We start from the raw sequence: 15,702 nt of genomic DNA, 5'->3' as shown, positions 1-15,702 counted from the left end.
GGACACGACCATGCAGAGCAGCAGGCAGGCCAGAAAGTCCACAGTGTATTAGGATCCAGGTTGGCTGAGGTGCAAAACACAAGGAGAGCTGGGCCGAGAGCTGAGGTCAGAACAACATGTTTACAGTGAGGAGTATGTTCTTAATTCAGATGAGAACAAGAAACAAATGGAGAGCATTATAACCACAGCTACATTTAGAACAATTAATCCGGGACAACATATGCCTAGAGCCAATACCAACTAGACAGCACTTTGGTGAGAATTAGACAAATGAGTCTTTCTGGGAAACCACAGCCCAAGGGTGGAAGCCACGGTAAATAGGTTGACACTCTGTCTGATTCATCAAGGTTGCCCTGCCCCACGCCCCTGTGCTATGAAGTACTTGGGAAAGCATGGGGTGAGGCCCAGATAGAGCCACGTTTCTTCATCGTGAAAACCTGTGAACTCGGGTTTCCAAGAACTGAGTTAAAAAGCTGACCAGGCAAGTAAAATGCTGAGACTGAGAAGATCAATGAGGGCTGTCAGTACAAGAACCAAAGGGGACCTTGAAATCTCATCTTGGTACTGGTCATCCAGCTGGCCCAGAAAGTGCTTAAGTCAAGCTTTAAAAAGATTATTAAAAATGGGCAAATTTTCAAAGTTTCCCATACAGAATACTTGAACTCTGAGGCTGTATCTGTAGGCCCAAGTTGAAAACCACAGGGGGATGGGGCGCCTGGGTGGCGCAGTCGGTTAAGCGTCCGACTTCAGCCAGGTCACGATCTCGCGGTCCGTGAGTTCGAGCCCCACGTCAGGCTCTGGGTTGATGGCTCAGAGCCTGGAGCCTGTTTCCGATTCTGTGTCTCCCTCTCTCTCTGACCCTCCCCTGTTCATGCTCTGTCTCTCTCTGTCCCAAAAATAAATAAACATTGAAAAAAAAAAAAAAGAAAACCACAGGGGTAAAAGTGGTTTTCAAATGGGGTGTGAGACCATTTCCTTAACAGGTCATTTGTAAATTGGGGAGGTAGTGAGGAATTTTCGTAATCAAGGTGGATGATCTGGAGGGAGGGAGCACGGTTATTTAGAGGACAGCGGCCAGGATGCCCAATGGGTGGGACAGTCATGACAATTACCTCACCAAGACATCCCATTACAGCCCCACAGGGCTGTATGTTTCATAAAGGAGTGACCAGCTTTGTCTTCCACTTAAGCACTGAGGGAAAGCAGCAAAGACTGGTTAGATGAGAATAAATGAGGAGGATAGAAAAGACACAGGAGGACCAATCTGGAAGTGATGACAGAAGTAAAGGTGAAAAATCAAATGAGGTACTGGCTGGGAAATGGGGACATTTGACAGAGCTAACACCCCCAGACTGGCTGTTGTCAGGGAAGGAGATGAGCAGGCTGTTCATAGCACAAGGCAGCAGAGGGCTGAGGAAAATGAGTTGAACTTGAGGTTTCTAAGCTTGGGGAAGAGAATGATGCCATTCGAAATAGTGGAGGTGGAAATAAATTACCTTGGTAACAGACTCAAGAGTTATATTAACCAGGTGGCCAAATTTATGCAGAATAAGAGCATCAGTTTCTCCAAGAAGACTAAAAAGCAAACTCTTCCGTCCTACCGCTTTGGGGCCATTCTCTCCACAGACAAGTGGTAAAGCATTTAAAAAAAATCTAAAGTCTTTTCAGTTTTCTTGAACAAAGTACACGATCCAAGACAATTACCCAATCTACCTATTTAAGTAGTTCCAGCTGGAATCAGGACCTGAAAAGAGCTTTTGTCAAGATCTATGCAGACATCGCCCCCTAGTGGCTACCAAGAATCCAGGACAGAAAATCACTCCTTTTAACTTGGGACCTTTGTCTTACAGAACCTCTGATGGGCTCCTTATTCTGGCCCTTTAATTTTCTCTCTAGAACTGCTATAGCATTTTATACTATCAAGCAGCATATTTCAGAAACATGAAATGGAAGCTGCTAAACTGAGACTGTTATCCACTAACACGATCCACTGTGGTCTCAGGATTCCTTTGGCTTAACAATCAAAAAGAACAGGGTTTGAGATTCAACTGCCCAACTGTACGTCCATAAATCCAAGTTTAGTTCTCTCATCAGTAAAACAAAAGAAGATTAGACTGGATGGTTATTAAAGTTCCTTCCAACTCTTCTACATTCAGTTGTCTCCAAAAGAAGCCCAAGGGAAGGTATGCTTTCAATAGTTCTTTTATTTTTAGCCTATCCAATAATCTTCGGTAATGACAAATCAATCAAAGCCACAATGTGATCATTTTTAGACTCTTTGTCCCCCTAAAAGAAAGGCTGTAAAAAAGGACGCATATTAGAAGGACTCTCAAAACAAAGTAGACTAGCTTTTAAGAACATGAGTACAGAGATAGGGAATTCTTCAGCAAAGAACACATCTTTAATATGCAAGATCTGCCAAACACACATTTCTGCATTAAAAAGGAGATTTGGAAGATGTTCCCTTACCGTTCTACATATGATTCATCAAGATTATTGAAGCCTATTGTTGGGCTTCTGAGCTGATTCTGCACGGACATAAGATCATTGTTTTCCAAGGCCTGGTTTAGTAAAGCAACGGCAGACAGCATTTCCACTGCAATCAAGAGCTCCTCGTGGGCCAAGTAGTTCTGTTGAAAAATGTAAGCAATAAGTTTCCCAAATTACACACCTCATGTATGTGATGGGGTTTTAGAATGCATTTTTTTTTTTAAGTAGGTTCCACGTCCATCATGGAGCCCAACTTGAGGCTTGAACTCACAATCATGGGCTCAAAACCTGAGCTGAGATCAAGAGTTGAATGCTTAACTGACTGAACCACCCAGGCACCTCTAGAATGCATATTTCAAAGAACAATGAAAAATTAAAGATTTTGAGAACCCAGGAGGAAGAGGGCTCACTGGCTACCTGTTTGTCACTGGCTTTAAAGAACAGGTGAAGACTTCCGGGTTGTCCTTAGCTGATCATTTTGGGGACAGAGTTAATGGCAACCAATGGTTATGATTCCACAAACATGTGCATTCCCATAATTGATTCCCGCCAGTTATATTAGCTGCTTACAGGCTCAGACTTACCAAATAATTAAGTGAAGGATTAGACAATGCTGTCACTGTCTAAGGGTGTGAGGTTAAGATTTTAGGGAGTGATTTTTAGTTTAAATTAAGAGTAAGGAAAAGAGGGGAGAATTTCACCTATAACCCCAGAAAGAAAAACTACAATTGTTAAGGCAAGAGTATCAATTCTAGTTCCAAAAAAGTTAGTCTGAGTCACTCTTTAATAACTGGGTAGAATATTTAAAATATACTCTGAGTCCTGAATATTTGAAGAAATGTGAAGTGTATCTTTTGGTAAATGTAAGTAGGATTTATAATTCTGGATTTGGCTTATTTAAAAAAAATACAGCTCATGGTAGGTATTCTTGTGATGTGCAGAGCATAAACTTCTCAAGTCACTGTCTTGCACGCTTGAAATTAATATAGCATTGTGTAGCAACTATACTCAAATGAGGGACACCTAAGTGGCTTAGTTGGGTGAGCGTCTGCCTCTTGATTTCGGTTCAGGTCATTATCTCTTGGTTCATGAGATCAAGCCTTCACTGGGCTCTGCTCTGTCAGTGTGGAGCCTGCCTGGGATTCTCTTTCTCCTTCTCTCTCTCTGCCCCTCCCTTGCTTACGCTCTCTCTCTCTCAAAACAAATAAATAAACCTAAAAAAAAACTATACTCGGGGCGCCTGGGTGGATCAGTCGGTTGGGGGGCCGACTTCGGCTCAGGTCATGATCTCGCGGCCTGTGAGTTCGAGCCCCGCATCGGGCTCTGTGCTGACCTGCTCAGAGCCTGGAGCCTGTTTCGGATTCTGTGTTTCCCTCTCTCTCTGACCCTCCCCCGTTCATGCTCTGTCTCTCTCTGTCTCAAAAATAAATAAACGTTAAAAAAAATTGAAAAAAAAAAACTATACTCAAATAAATTAAAAAAAAACAACCCATCTTACACTTTAGAACACCTTCCCCCTTAAATGTTCTCTTCCTTTTATTATTTTATTTTATTTTATTAAAAAAAATTTTTTTTAACGTTTATTTATTTTTGAGACAGGGAGACACAGAGCATGAACGGGGGAGGGTCAGAGAGAGAGAGACACAGAATCTGAAACAGGCTCCGGGCTCTGAGCTGTCAGCACAGAGCCCGACGCGGGGCTTGAACTCACAGACCGCGAGATCATGACCTGAGCTGAAGTCGGCCGCTTAACCGACTGAGCCACCCAGGCGCCCCTGTTCTCTTCCTTTTAACAATTTTATACTAACTTGGTCCAACTTCAAAAGGGTTACTTCTTCCATCATAGTGAAGGAACATAGAGGGAGCATCAAATGAATAGAAAAAAGCTGACAACTATATTTACATTTAGGATATTTTCTGTATTTAATGTATACAATGTAATATTTATATTAAATGCATTATAGCTTTCTGGATCTCCACAGGTATCTCACAGCAATGGATTTTAGAGTAACAAAAGCAAACAGCAAGGAGGTTATTATAGGGAGCATGTAAGCAAATTTTATCCAAATTTCTTACATGAACTACACGTTTAACATGTAAGGAAGGTATACAATTATAAACAGAAGAGCAGAATGAAATCACTTGAGATCCACCTCCTCTACCCTTTCCAGTGAAGTGCCCACAAGTATCTAATGTGGTATTACAGCAGCAAGGACAAGAAAAAGAAGAAATGGGGCTGGACAACCACAGGCTGACTGATGACCAGTTAGGAATGAATCACTAGGCCTGAGCGTAAGTAGCCTTGGGCTTCAAAGCTGCTGGCATGGGAGAACTATTAATGAAAGAACCTAAGTGCAACTTAAGAAGATAAGCTCTTTTTCTTTCATTATAAAGTAACATCTTTCTTTTCAGAAAATGAGAAGTCTTGATAATCAAGAGTAAGAAAAAAAATCCTCCCACCCAAGCCCTTTAAGGTATATCCTTTTATTTTTAATTCATGCAAACATTTATAGAAGTTTTTTTTTTTAGCAGAACTTGTTTTTATTCCTATTACCAAAAACCCTCTAGACAATGCTGTATGTTTTGATCTCACTTTTTCTGCTTGATTTAGTGTGTGCAATCTGTTGCGAAGCACATGGTTTGTTCCTTGCTTCTCAGTATTATACACCATGCTGTGAATACTTTTTGATTCATATTCTTTAGGCTCTTTTCCTTGCAATGTAATTGACAGGATAATGGCTAATAGACTTGCATACACATTGCTGAGCTCACTCTCCAGAAAGGGTGCACCATTCCTGCTTCCACCGGCTGTGAAGACGCCTACTGTGCCAAATTTATGCCTACGCTACGTTAGATCTCTCAACACTCTACCAATCTGATTTCCCAAAATAACTATTTTAATTCACATTTACTTCCGATTGAGGTTGGACATTTTTTGTGTGTCATTGTTTATTCCTTGCTTTGCGAATTAGCTGTTCATGCTCTCGGCCTCTCCTCCTCGCTTTTTTCTGGTGCAACAGTGCCGTTTCGGATTTTTAAGATCCAGTGTTCTTTTATGTTTCCTTCGAACCTACATTTTTTAAGTTACTTTTTACATTTAACTTTTTATACTGGAAATTTATTCTGATATGTAGAGTGAGGTCATGTTTTCTTTCCCAAATGGTTAAACACTTGGAAGGATTTCATTCTTTTCCCCACCTTTTTGAAATACTAGTGTTCTCATATACTTAATTCTTGGCTCTGCTTCCAGTAATTTTTATTCTGTTCCGTTGTCTGGGTTAATCCTACATGAGTACACATGGTTTTAATACTGTAACCGTATATATTACTGTTAAATATCATCAGCATATTAAGCAGCATGAAATTTACAAAAAATTAAAGCCATGGTGCTAATGTTCTTGGTTGCAGATTTCTAGAACTGCAGATTCACAGCCAATTATTCTATTTCAAAAACATGACATAGTTAAAAAAAATTTCAGTATCGTGGAAAAGTTATCCAACGTGTTTCAAAAACCAGAGAACAAGAATGACTTCTTTTCAAGGTGTGTTTGTGTTGAGCCCTGCTTGAATTTCCTAACTATGCAGATTCTTTACAGAGATAAAAAGCAGGATTTAAAGAGGAACTCAGCCATGGAATTGATCCAGGGAGGGAGTGGGAATGGGGGTTGATACAAGTTAAAGACTCTATGCCCATTCACCTTTCCTAAACTGCCTTCCTCACGGCTCTAACTTAGAATTAACACCTTTGTAACTGGAGTGCCCTCGGACTTACCATGGCGTTCTGTTTCTGGAGGTTGAAAAGTTCGTTCTGATACATCCCAGCAGCAAAAGGATAAACTTCAGGCAGCTGGGCCTCCGGTCTCTTCAGGGCAAGCAGTGTGTTCTCGGGGTCGCCTTCCCGAATGACAGCATTGATGTGGCTCACTGCAGCCAGCCCTGAGCAGGGGGATGGGGGGTGGGTGTCACATTCCATCAGAATGCCCGCTTTTTCCACAGCTTTCTCTGCTGACCCAGCCAGCCCATCTTTCCAAGGGTTACAACCTAAGCAGTCCCTTTCCATGAACTCTGAAAAGCTGCAGACGGAGGCCAGGCAGAGCCGTGGAAATGGTAGCTCAGTACCTAGAAGTCAGTCCAGTCCATGGAGATGGTCCCTAAAAGGACTTCAGCAAAGAAAGAGCTGGGGCTCTGAGGTCACTCCTGTCTAGCATGACTTCCCTACGAAATCTTACCCTTCAGGATCAGCTCTGGTCTCACTTCCATTAGGGCTTCAGGTTGTTTCAGTTCCTCAAGAGGTCACCACTCGGGGATCCCCACAGTATTTAGAGATGGGCCATACGGATCCCACAGGCCTTGTTCTTGAACACTCCTTGTGCATTAGTACTGCCTTTGCAAGGAGACCGAAGCTACGTGAACATCAGAAGCCAGCCTCGCCCTGCTGCTGTACCCCCCCTCTGATGCAGCACCACGGGCAACCCGGCCAGCACCTGCAGAGAGTGCTGCCTGAGAGTGTTGGTATTCATTCTCAGAACACTCTCCCCTCCACTCTTGGGTTTTGCCAAGTATGACTTTAAGAAAAAAACATTTCAGGTGTGTGTGTGTGTGTGTGTGTGTGTGCGTGTTTAATATTACAACCTGGGGCGCGTGGGTGGCTGAGTTGGTTAAGTATCTCTCGGTTTCGGATCAGGTCATGATCTCTCGGTTTTGTGAGTTTGAGCTCCACGTTGGGCTTTGGGCTGACGGTGTGGAGCCTGCTTGGGACTCTCTCTGCCCTTCCCCCACTGGTGCTTTTTCTCTGTCTTTCCGCCCCCCCCCCCACTCCCCCACCACCACCTACACTGTCTCTCTCTCTCAAATGAACTTAAAAAAATTTTAAAAATAAAATATTACAACCAAAATTGGTACGATTAAATAACTGTGCCAGTATCCCCTAACCTTAAAAAACAAAACAAAACCAAAAACACTGATCACAGAAATGCCTTGGTTTACATTATCTGACCCTACCACAAGCTCTGTGAGATCTCTACCCGTTGTAATGTTCAGCCTCTAAGGACCTGAATTTAGTGACCAGACTGAGGGTGCCTGAAACAGTAGATTCATCACAGTTTTCAGAAAAAAAGAAACAGAATTGCTGACCAACTGGAAGAATGAGTGACTGACCCTGCCACCAGGCAGCAACAAACTGGACAGAACCAGCAGCATTTTGTCCTGTAAATTAAGTTTCAGAGTAAGAGAGAGCACACAGACTCATAGAATTCTAGAGCTTTTCATGGGTAGTCTGTCTCCCTAATGCGTGACTAGATTAAAGCTAAGATTACTCTAACCCTTCGAACAGATGACAATTTGCCTTCTGCAACTCATTCACAAGGAGTTACCCTCCATAACCTTTCTCCTGACACACATCGTTCAACAGCAGGAAATACTTACAGCCAAAGTGATTTTCTTTGTTACACCCCTCCAAAACTTACACTTATTCTAAAGGACTTTAAGAACCCCAACATGTTTCTCCATTCTAAGAATGGCTATGTCCAACAAAAAAAAATCCCAGAAAGAAAGGTCAGTGGACATCTGTGGCATCTGCTGTCGTGTGAAAGTCACCAAAAGCCTCCCAGCTGTGTCTCTCATTATTTTGGAGAGGATTCTACTTCCCCTTTGAAAACTCCATTATGTGAATGTGCACCACTGGCTGGTAAAATAGCAGAAAATCATATCCTTATGACACTCTTTAGGAACCATTTCTCCTAAAAGTAAACAAATAAAGTGAGCTTACCCACTCATTTATACTCTGCATTTAACAGTATTTCCCGCCTTGATCTTAACAGAATATGTGTTGTAACTAATGGAACGCATATGCCAAACCAAAAAGTTAAATGATGGCAGTTCAAACAAAGCCGATGCCTCTGACAATAGATCTGATGACATTACCATCGAAGCTGTCACTTACGTGACACACCTTAACATTTTAGGATAATAACCTACATGGTTGAGAAAAGGCTTATCAAGTAGCTATACTTATTTTAAAGCATACGGTTGTCTTATTGTCATGTCCCTGACTAAAATATGTTCTAGTCGGTTTTTCAAGACTGTTGTTAGTTCTATTCGATTATAAATTTTCAGATGGGGAGAGAGAAAACAACTTCAGAATCATCATGTTCTATGCATTGGAAACCGGCAAACATTGCAATGCCCTTCATAATTTGAGCTGGTTATGCATCAGTGCAAATCATCTCATGCTTTTTATTTGAAAATGGGAAAGAAAGCATAGCCACTGTGGCATGAAATTTGTGGTCAGGAAAGTATGCCATTAAGGATGAAAACATTTATATAAGGTATTCTATTAAAAAAAAAAAGAAACCAAAAAAAAAAAAAAAAAGAAGAAAAAGAAAAAGAAACCTGTTTTCAAAATAAAGGATGGCAAAAGGCTATGGAATCATTTCCTCCCGAAGTTTACGGACCTCAGCTGCCTTGCTGGCAATGTAATTTCTTCCTGTAATTCATTTCTGTCAAGCATAATGAAATTCTCAGTTTTCAAATAGAGCAGAAAGAGAAACTTAAAACTGTTTCGTGTACCGTCACCAATATGTTCAAAATTAAATAAGAATAAAAGAAGAACATAAATTTCCTGGTGTTAAGGTGATCCCTTAAAAATAAAGTTTCCCTGGAGCTGTCAGCAATTTTGTGTGTGAGGGAAATTCTCAAACCCACTCAGTTGTTAAGTGCTAGATATTTACATCAATTTTCTCTGGGCCTCCTTGATTACTGTTTGAACCCTTTGAATATGTCTCTACCAGCCACTTGGGGCAAACTTCCAGGGAAAACCTATGGTGTCTTTGCAACTGTTAAGTACAATAAAGAGCATTCAAAGGTCACCTAGGAGGTTAAATCAGGGACAAGGCTTAGGACTGTTGTAATTAGTGGACACTCCCAAGTTTAAATTGGGCAGATGGTTCATAAACTTTATCAAATGGGCTCAATGGTCTTCCATGTATTAGTTTTTTGTGTATATATGGGCTTTTTCGAAAGCCACAGGGGAAATAAATGTCAGGTAGAATTCCTTACTGCCTCAAGTAAAACCAATTTTTAAAAAATTTCTATTTATTTTTGAGAGAGAGAGGGAGGGAGGGAGGAAGCAGGGGAGGGGCAGAGAGAGAGGGAAACAGAATCTGAAGCAGGCTCTAGGCTCTGAGCTGTGAGCACAGAGCCTGATGCAGGGCTTGAACCCACACACTATGACATCTTAACTGGAGCTGAAGTCAGACACTTAACCAACTGAGCCACCCAGGTGCCCCATAAAACCAATTTTTATTACAGATGGGAAAAAGATTAGTAAAGAGATTAATCTCTTTGAACTTACATGTGATAATTTTAATTACCCTAGTTTTCTGTTCTTTACTGTCATACAACTGAACTGGATATGAAGAGAAATTACACTGTGAGATTCCCCAACAGTTCGGGGACATGGGACTCAAACCCGCCACCGTGCAATTTCACTGGCCCATTCAGTCTCATTCACTTGCCATAAAGGTGTACACACTGTAAGAAAATAATTCTTACCAAGTGCAAACCAATGACTGGACAGTAAAAAAGAGCACAGGTGTCAACAATATTTTTTACAATTCCAGTCAAACACTGTCACATAATCATGGGCAAGAAATGAAAATCCTTAAGTTATAATCTTTTACTAAACAGTCTTCAATATGAGCCCAACTAAGGGATAGGTTTGAAATGAGATGGTAGAACTAAACTAGCTTCAAGGTATTCTAAGATACTCTGCATGCACTGGGGGGCAAGATCACCCCCAAAATTCCATGGGATGCTGCCAGATGATGCACCATAATTAAGAGCAACATTGACATTTAGTGGATTTTTCACCACATAAGGCAATTTTACAAGGACACAAATGGAGTTTTGGTGCAATTCTGACAAGGAAACTTTGTATCTCTGTTTCCTTCATTTCCTTCATTACTTACTGTTGACTTTATTGATGTTGCCTTGGATTTCTGCTTGTGTCAGCAGCTCTTCATAGGCGTCTCTTTCTTCTTCGGAAATACAGTTATTCTACAAGACAAAGTCTTTACTGATTCCTGAGGTTAAATACAAGGTTTCCAATCTCGATATTCAAAAGCCAAATGCCAAGAGTGAGAAAAATGATTTACTTAGATTCGTTTGAATTCAGAATAAGCACCAAAGAGTGCTTGCTCTGTGCAAGACACTGGGGTTACATACACCTGGCAGGGATGACGAAGACGAACAAGAGCCCTAGTGACTCTCTGAAAGTGTCTAACTGTCTCTTGTGGAAAACATTAGGTTGGACCACTTGATATTGCCACTTTGTGTAGACTGAAGCCAGTGGAATATTGGCAATTTCATTGCATTCATCTAATAAAATCGACACCATAAATAACGAATATACGTAGAACAGACTCTGTAGAATTACACACTCAGTTGGAAAGAACACTCGAACAAGGTGACAACTGAGGAGATCCTGGAGGAACAGGGCAGAGAGGGGAACAGGGTGTAGACTACACGATTTGGTGAAAAAGGCAAGACAGTTTGGCAAGTTGGGCTATAGCACACAGCCAGAAAGATGGGGAGGTTGGTTGGGGATCCTGGAAGTTTTTTTTTTAATGTTTATTTACTCATTTTGAGAGAGAGAGATAGTGTGCAAGGGAGAAGAGCAGAGAGAGAGAGAAAGAGAGAGAGAGAGAGGGAGGAAGGGAGGGAGGATCTGAAGCGGGCTCCGTGCTAAGAGCAGTGAGCTCCGTGCAGGGCTTGAATCCCTGAAATGTGAGATCATCAGACGCTTAACTGACTGGGCTACGCAGGTGCCCCCTCCGGAGGCTTTTTAAAGCCAAGTGAAGGGCTTGTACTTAACTCAGTAGGCAGCAAGGAATGCAGGGAGGTTTCCAGGGGCTGACATCAGATCTACATTTGAAGATTACTTTTGCAACCTGTAGCTCCGAGAGCGGTTGGTTCGGAGAATGGTAGGAAGCAGGGCCACCCTTGAGGAAGGTGCTGGAAGAACCCTGAGGCATGGTAAGGGGGGAGGGCAAGGCTGAGACAAGAATGGTAAGACTAGAAAGTGGGAGACAGATGTAAGCCTGGAAAGAAGAGGCAACAGAATGCAGTGATGGATATGGGGGGCACAGAAGGAGTTCTAAAACACGGGGGAAGTCTTTCCAAAGTGAAGTCAGTAAGGGGCCCATGTGTGAGAAGGGCAGGGTAGAGATAAGCACTCTTCACTCTTCCTATGTAGTGAGGGGCAAGGCCCATGGGACAGAGATGAAGTCACCTGGAGGAGCATTAGAGGGCCTGGTAGCAAGCTCCTACCACTTCAGTGAGTGGATGAGCTTAGGAAGAACAGAGACAGACGGGATTCAATGTCAGACCTTAAAGAATTCCCATACACCGAGGCAGGAGGAAGAAGAGACACTAAGAGATACAGAGGAGAACCATGGCAACAAAGCAGCAAGGAGCCACGTGAGCCAACAACCTCAAGGCAGGTGGTCGGGGGTGGGGGGGAGGGCACGAGTGTGCCGGATAGCGCCAGAAGCCACCAGGTGAGAAAAGTTTGGGAACAGAACTGAAGCTGCTGTGGCAACACCTTGAGGAGAGGAGAGGTGGCCAGGAAATGGAAGCTCTATGTGTATACAAAGTCCACAGTCACGTAAGACACGTTGGGTCAAGTCAGGATCAGGCTGCCTTGCAGGGGATGCAAGGCAAGATATGAGGGTGAACTAATGGGAGAAAACGAGGAGAGTGAATTCAAAAACAGCATCTCTCAACTTCACCACAATGAATCATTACTCTCTACTAATGAATCTAAAGGTATCCTGGCTAATACAAGGTCTGCAGGTGGTGATGCCTCATGAGGGAAGATGCTTAGCTACTGTATCTACACTTCCCAGGAAAGTAGTAAAGATTTACGACATGACCTTTAATCCTTGCAACTTGGAAGAATCATCATAAAAGGAAACCTCATTTCTTTTTTTTTTTTTACATAGTGCATAGTCTCTCTTACCCTTACATTTCACCCAAACCAACAGCCTATGGCTACAGAGACCACAGCCAGTTGATTTAAAAATATCACTTTTAACAATAAGGCTTTTTTATGCTCATAGCCATAGTACTAGGAATCTAATTAAATACCTTCAGTCTTGCACTTTCCTCTTTTCTCTTTTTGGCTTCCCAGAGTTCCTTCTGATACTCCTGTGCAAGGTTGTCATCTATTAAGGTTAAAACTGCATTTGGGTTTCTTAGCGTTATGATGGTTTGCTCTGCTATTCCTTTTTCAATAGCTTCATTAATGGCTATAACTGCAGCATGCACTGAAAAGAGAAAAAAAAGATTTTTATCAGGAAAGACAACATGGACAGCTGTAATGACACCACATAATGTAAGCAGTTTGCTTTCTTTTACTTTACTTTTCTTTTACTTTCTTCCCTGGCTTCCAGTAACAAGGGCAAAAGAAGAGACCCTAGGCACTTCCCAGAGAGCCCCTCCGACGACCTCTCCACCTGCCCATCTATCTTGGGTCCTGTCTCCTAAGCATCTACCGCGTAATCTGTATTAATTTACTCAACCTGCACTGAAAGCCTCAAATGAACCAAACACTATGTCAATCACTAGGGGTTTGAAGGGTCACATGGACGCTTTTAAAGTACCAGGTTGTTCCCAAATGGTATCTGTAATTTAACTTGCAACGCTAAAAGACAACTGTAGCAATGTACTCTACCGAAGAAAGCAAAGGGCCAGGACAGGACATAGAAAACCAAGAAATATTTTGGAGAATAAAGATATTTCTAAAACGTTTTAATTCAAACTGCATAAGCAGATGTTTAAAGACTAAATCAATCCCATGCTTCTATTTTCATGTGCTCAACTTAACCATCTACAATACATACAATAAAAACTTCAAAAGGGGCCTGAAAGTATTTTCTAAACATTCTATTTCTTGTAACCAAAATCAACGAATAAAGTATAGGTGAATCCCATGTCAACAGCAAGTTCTGATTTCAGGAGACTCACAAGCAGCTTCATCCACTGACAGTTCATTAGCCAGAATACCACCTATTTTGCTGAAAGATGGCATTTGTATTCCATATTTGTCCAGCTCCTTTCTCATATTACTAATTTCCTCCTCTGGAAAAAACCAACAACAAACAATATCAAGATGGAGGTAGGAATGAGTATATTCATGTCAAGAAATGTCTTCATCCCCCAGGTCTCTCTCCCCAAAATGCAAGGCTTATTTTTCTAAATAAAGAAAATCAAAAACACCAAGCCATTATTTAAAAACAAAAAGAAAGGAAAAAAATGTCTTTATCAAGAAGGCGGGACATTTCCGAACAAGAACCTTAGGAAGGAGTCAACCTCAGTTTCTCGTTTCACAAATGTGGGGAAAAGGAAAACTGGTCAAAGACAAATAAGATAATAACGTTTTCTCCTCTGATCACTATAGAAGAAAATGGGATTCGATGATGTCAAAAGGAAAAAAAAGGATAGATTCATTTTCTTAGTAAACAACCACGTAAAAATCGTAAAGAAGAGTACCTGTGAAGTCGACTTTGCCCAACAAATCCTGGATTTGGGGGGCTATCCCTAGTTTGAACAGGTATAAACTGGAAGACAGAACATAAAATTATGAGAAACTTCATCATATAAATCTTAGAATTATAAATTACTTCAATCTTTAAAAAAAATTTTTTTAATGTTTATTTTTGAGAGAGAAAGAGAAACAGCATGAGCAGGGAGGGGCAGAGAGAGAGAGAGGGAGACAGAGAATCCGAAGCAGGCTCCAGGGTCCCAGCTGTCAGCACAGAGACCGATGCGAGGCTCGAACTCATGAACCAGGAGATCATGACCTGAGCTGAAGTTGGATGCTTAATCAACTGAGCCACCCAGGCACCCCCAAAATTACTTCAATCTTAAGGGCTTCTTTAGTTGAGAAAGACCTAAGAGATGATCTCATCTAATTCATTCATTTTATAGATGGAGCAACTGAGGTAACATAGTCCTTGGTCGACGGGGACTATAACCGTAGTCTAAGTCCCAAAGTCCCATGGCATTTCTGTAGGATCAACTAACTCTCTAGCATCCATTTGTAGGGAGAATAAGAAACATGACTGATACAAAATCGTAGGTAATAAACCCAAACATTTCCTTGGATATTCCTTGTAGGATTCTTAGTTTTTGAAAGTACAGCTCAAATTTTAATTTCCTTTTCAATATTCCTTTAACTAACATTTGAGGAAATATTTGTTTTACATTCACTGAAACAAATACAGTAGCAAGACTATGAGCAGCTGGGGAGATGTTAATGATAAACCACGATATGGGCATGCTACTAAGTGGAAGATGGAGAATAAACTTTCTGTGTGCATATGTATGTGTGTATTTCAAACCCCTTAAGTAAGGATGGCACCCACTAACCTACCCATAATTTGACAAAAGTTGCTGAGGGCTAGCATCTAAATTTTGCCAAACATGAAAATATATGGTTATGTGGCTTTTTCCACTTAATCACTGAGTCACAGGTTCTGTTCCATATTGATTCTAACCTCCTCAGCCCCAAAGATGAATCCTATCAGTCAACTAAAAAAAAAAAAAAATCTGTATTCACTTTATTATCAGTTATGATAGGTTTGTAATTTATGAGATTTTTAACTAGAAGTTAGAACTTACACAATAACATAAGAGAAAATGAATTGAAAATGATTTCATTGGCTTGAAATATTTCAAGATTATCATGTCAGATGCTGATGTGAGATATACCTGAGATTATAAAATACATAAAACTTCACTAAAGAAGTTCAAGATTAAGCCTTTTTAGATGGTATTAACACAAACTCTTTTTTTTTTTTTTTTTTTTTAAATTTTTTTTTCAACGTTTTTATTTATTTTTGGGACAGAGAGAGACAGAGCATGAACGGGGGAGGGGCAGAGAGAGAGGGAGACACAGAATCAGAAACAGGCTCCAGGCTCTGAGCCATCAGCCCAGAGCCTGACGCGGGGCTCGAACTCACGGACCGTGAGATCGTGACCTGGCTGAAGTCGGACGCTTAACCGACTGCGCCACCCAGGCGCCCCAACACAAACTCTTAAAATGAATGAATACTCAATTTAAGGAGTATGCATTTCAATCTTCTTTGGTCCTTTCTTTTTTTTTCTTTCTTTTTAATGTTTATTTTTGTGAAAGAGCACACGTACGCATGC

General features: G+C 41.3%; 1 protein-coding gene across 3 annotated transcripts in view; it reads right to left on the bottom strand.

Moving 5' to 3' along the window:
• Window positions 1-15,702, bottom strand: part of IQGAP2 (IQ motif containing GTPase activating protein 2) — a 298,032-nt gene that overhangs the window by 107,756 nt on the left and 174,574 nt on the right. For 2 of the 3 annotated variants that reach the window (XM_045496003.1, XM_045496013.1), the window contains 6 exons: window positions 14,041-14,108; window positions 13,516-13,629; window positions 12,637-12,815; window positions 10,458-10,545; window positions 6,263-6,426; window positions 2,470-2,630 (listed from right to left, as the gene is read on the bottom strand). In XM_045496003.1, the coding sequence (XP_045351959.1) occupies window positions 2,470-2,630; window positions 6,263-6,426; window positions 10,458-10,545; window positions 12,637-12,815; window positions 13,516-13,629; window positions 14,041-14,108 (774 nt within the window). The remainder of the gene's footprint in view (window positions 1-2,469; window positions 2,631-6,262; window positions 6,427-10,457; window positions 10,546-12,636; window positions 12,816-13,515; window positions 13,630-14,040; window positions 14,109-15,702) is intronic. The other variant, XM_045496004.1, reaches the window with a different exon arrangement.

The sequence above is a fragment of the Leopardus geoffroyi genome, chromosome A1 (assembly GCF_018350155.1).
Source record: "Leopardus geoffroyi isolate Oge1 chromosome A1, O.geoffroyi_Oge1_pat1.0, whole genome shotgun sequence".
Classification (NCBI taxonomy): Eukaryota; Metazoa; Chordata; class Mammalia; order Carnivora; family Felidae; genus Leopardus; species Leopardus geoffroyi.
The sequence above is the reverse complement of the archived record's forward strand: the minus strand, read 5'-3'. Positions and strand labels throughout refer to the sequence as shown.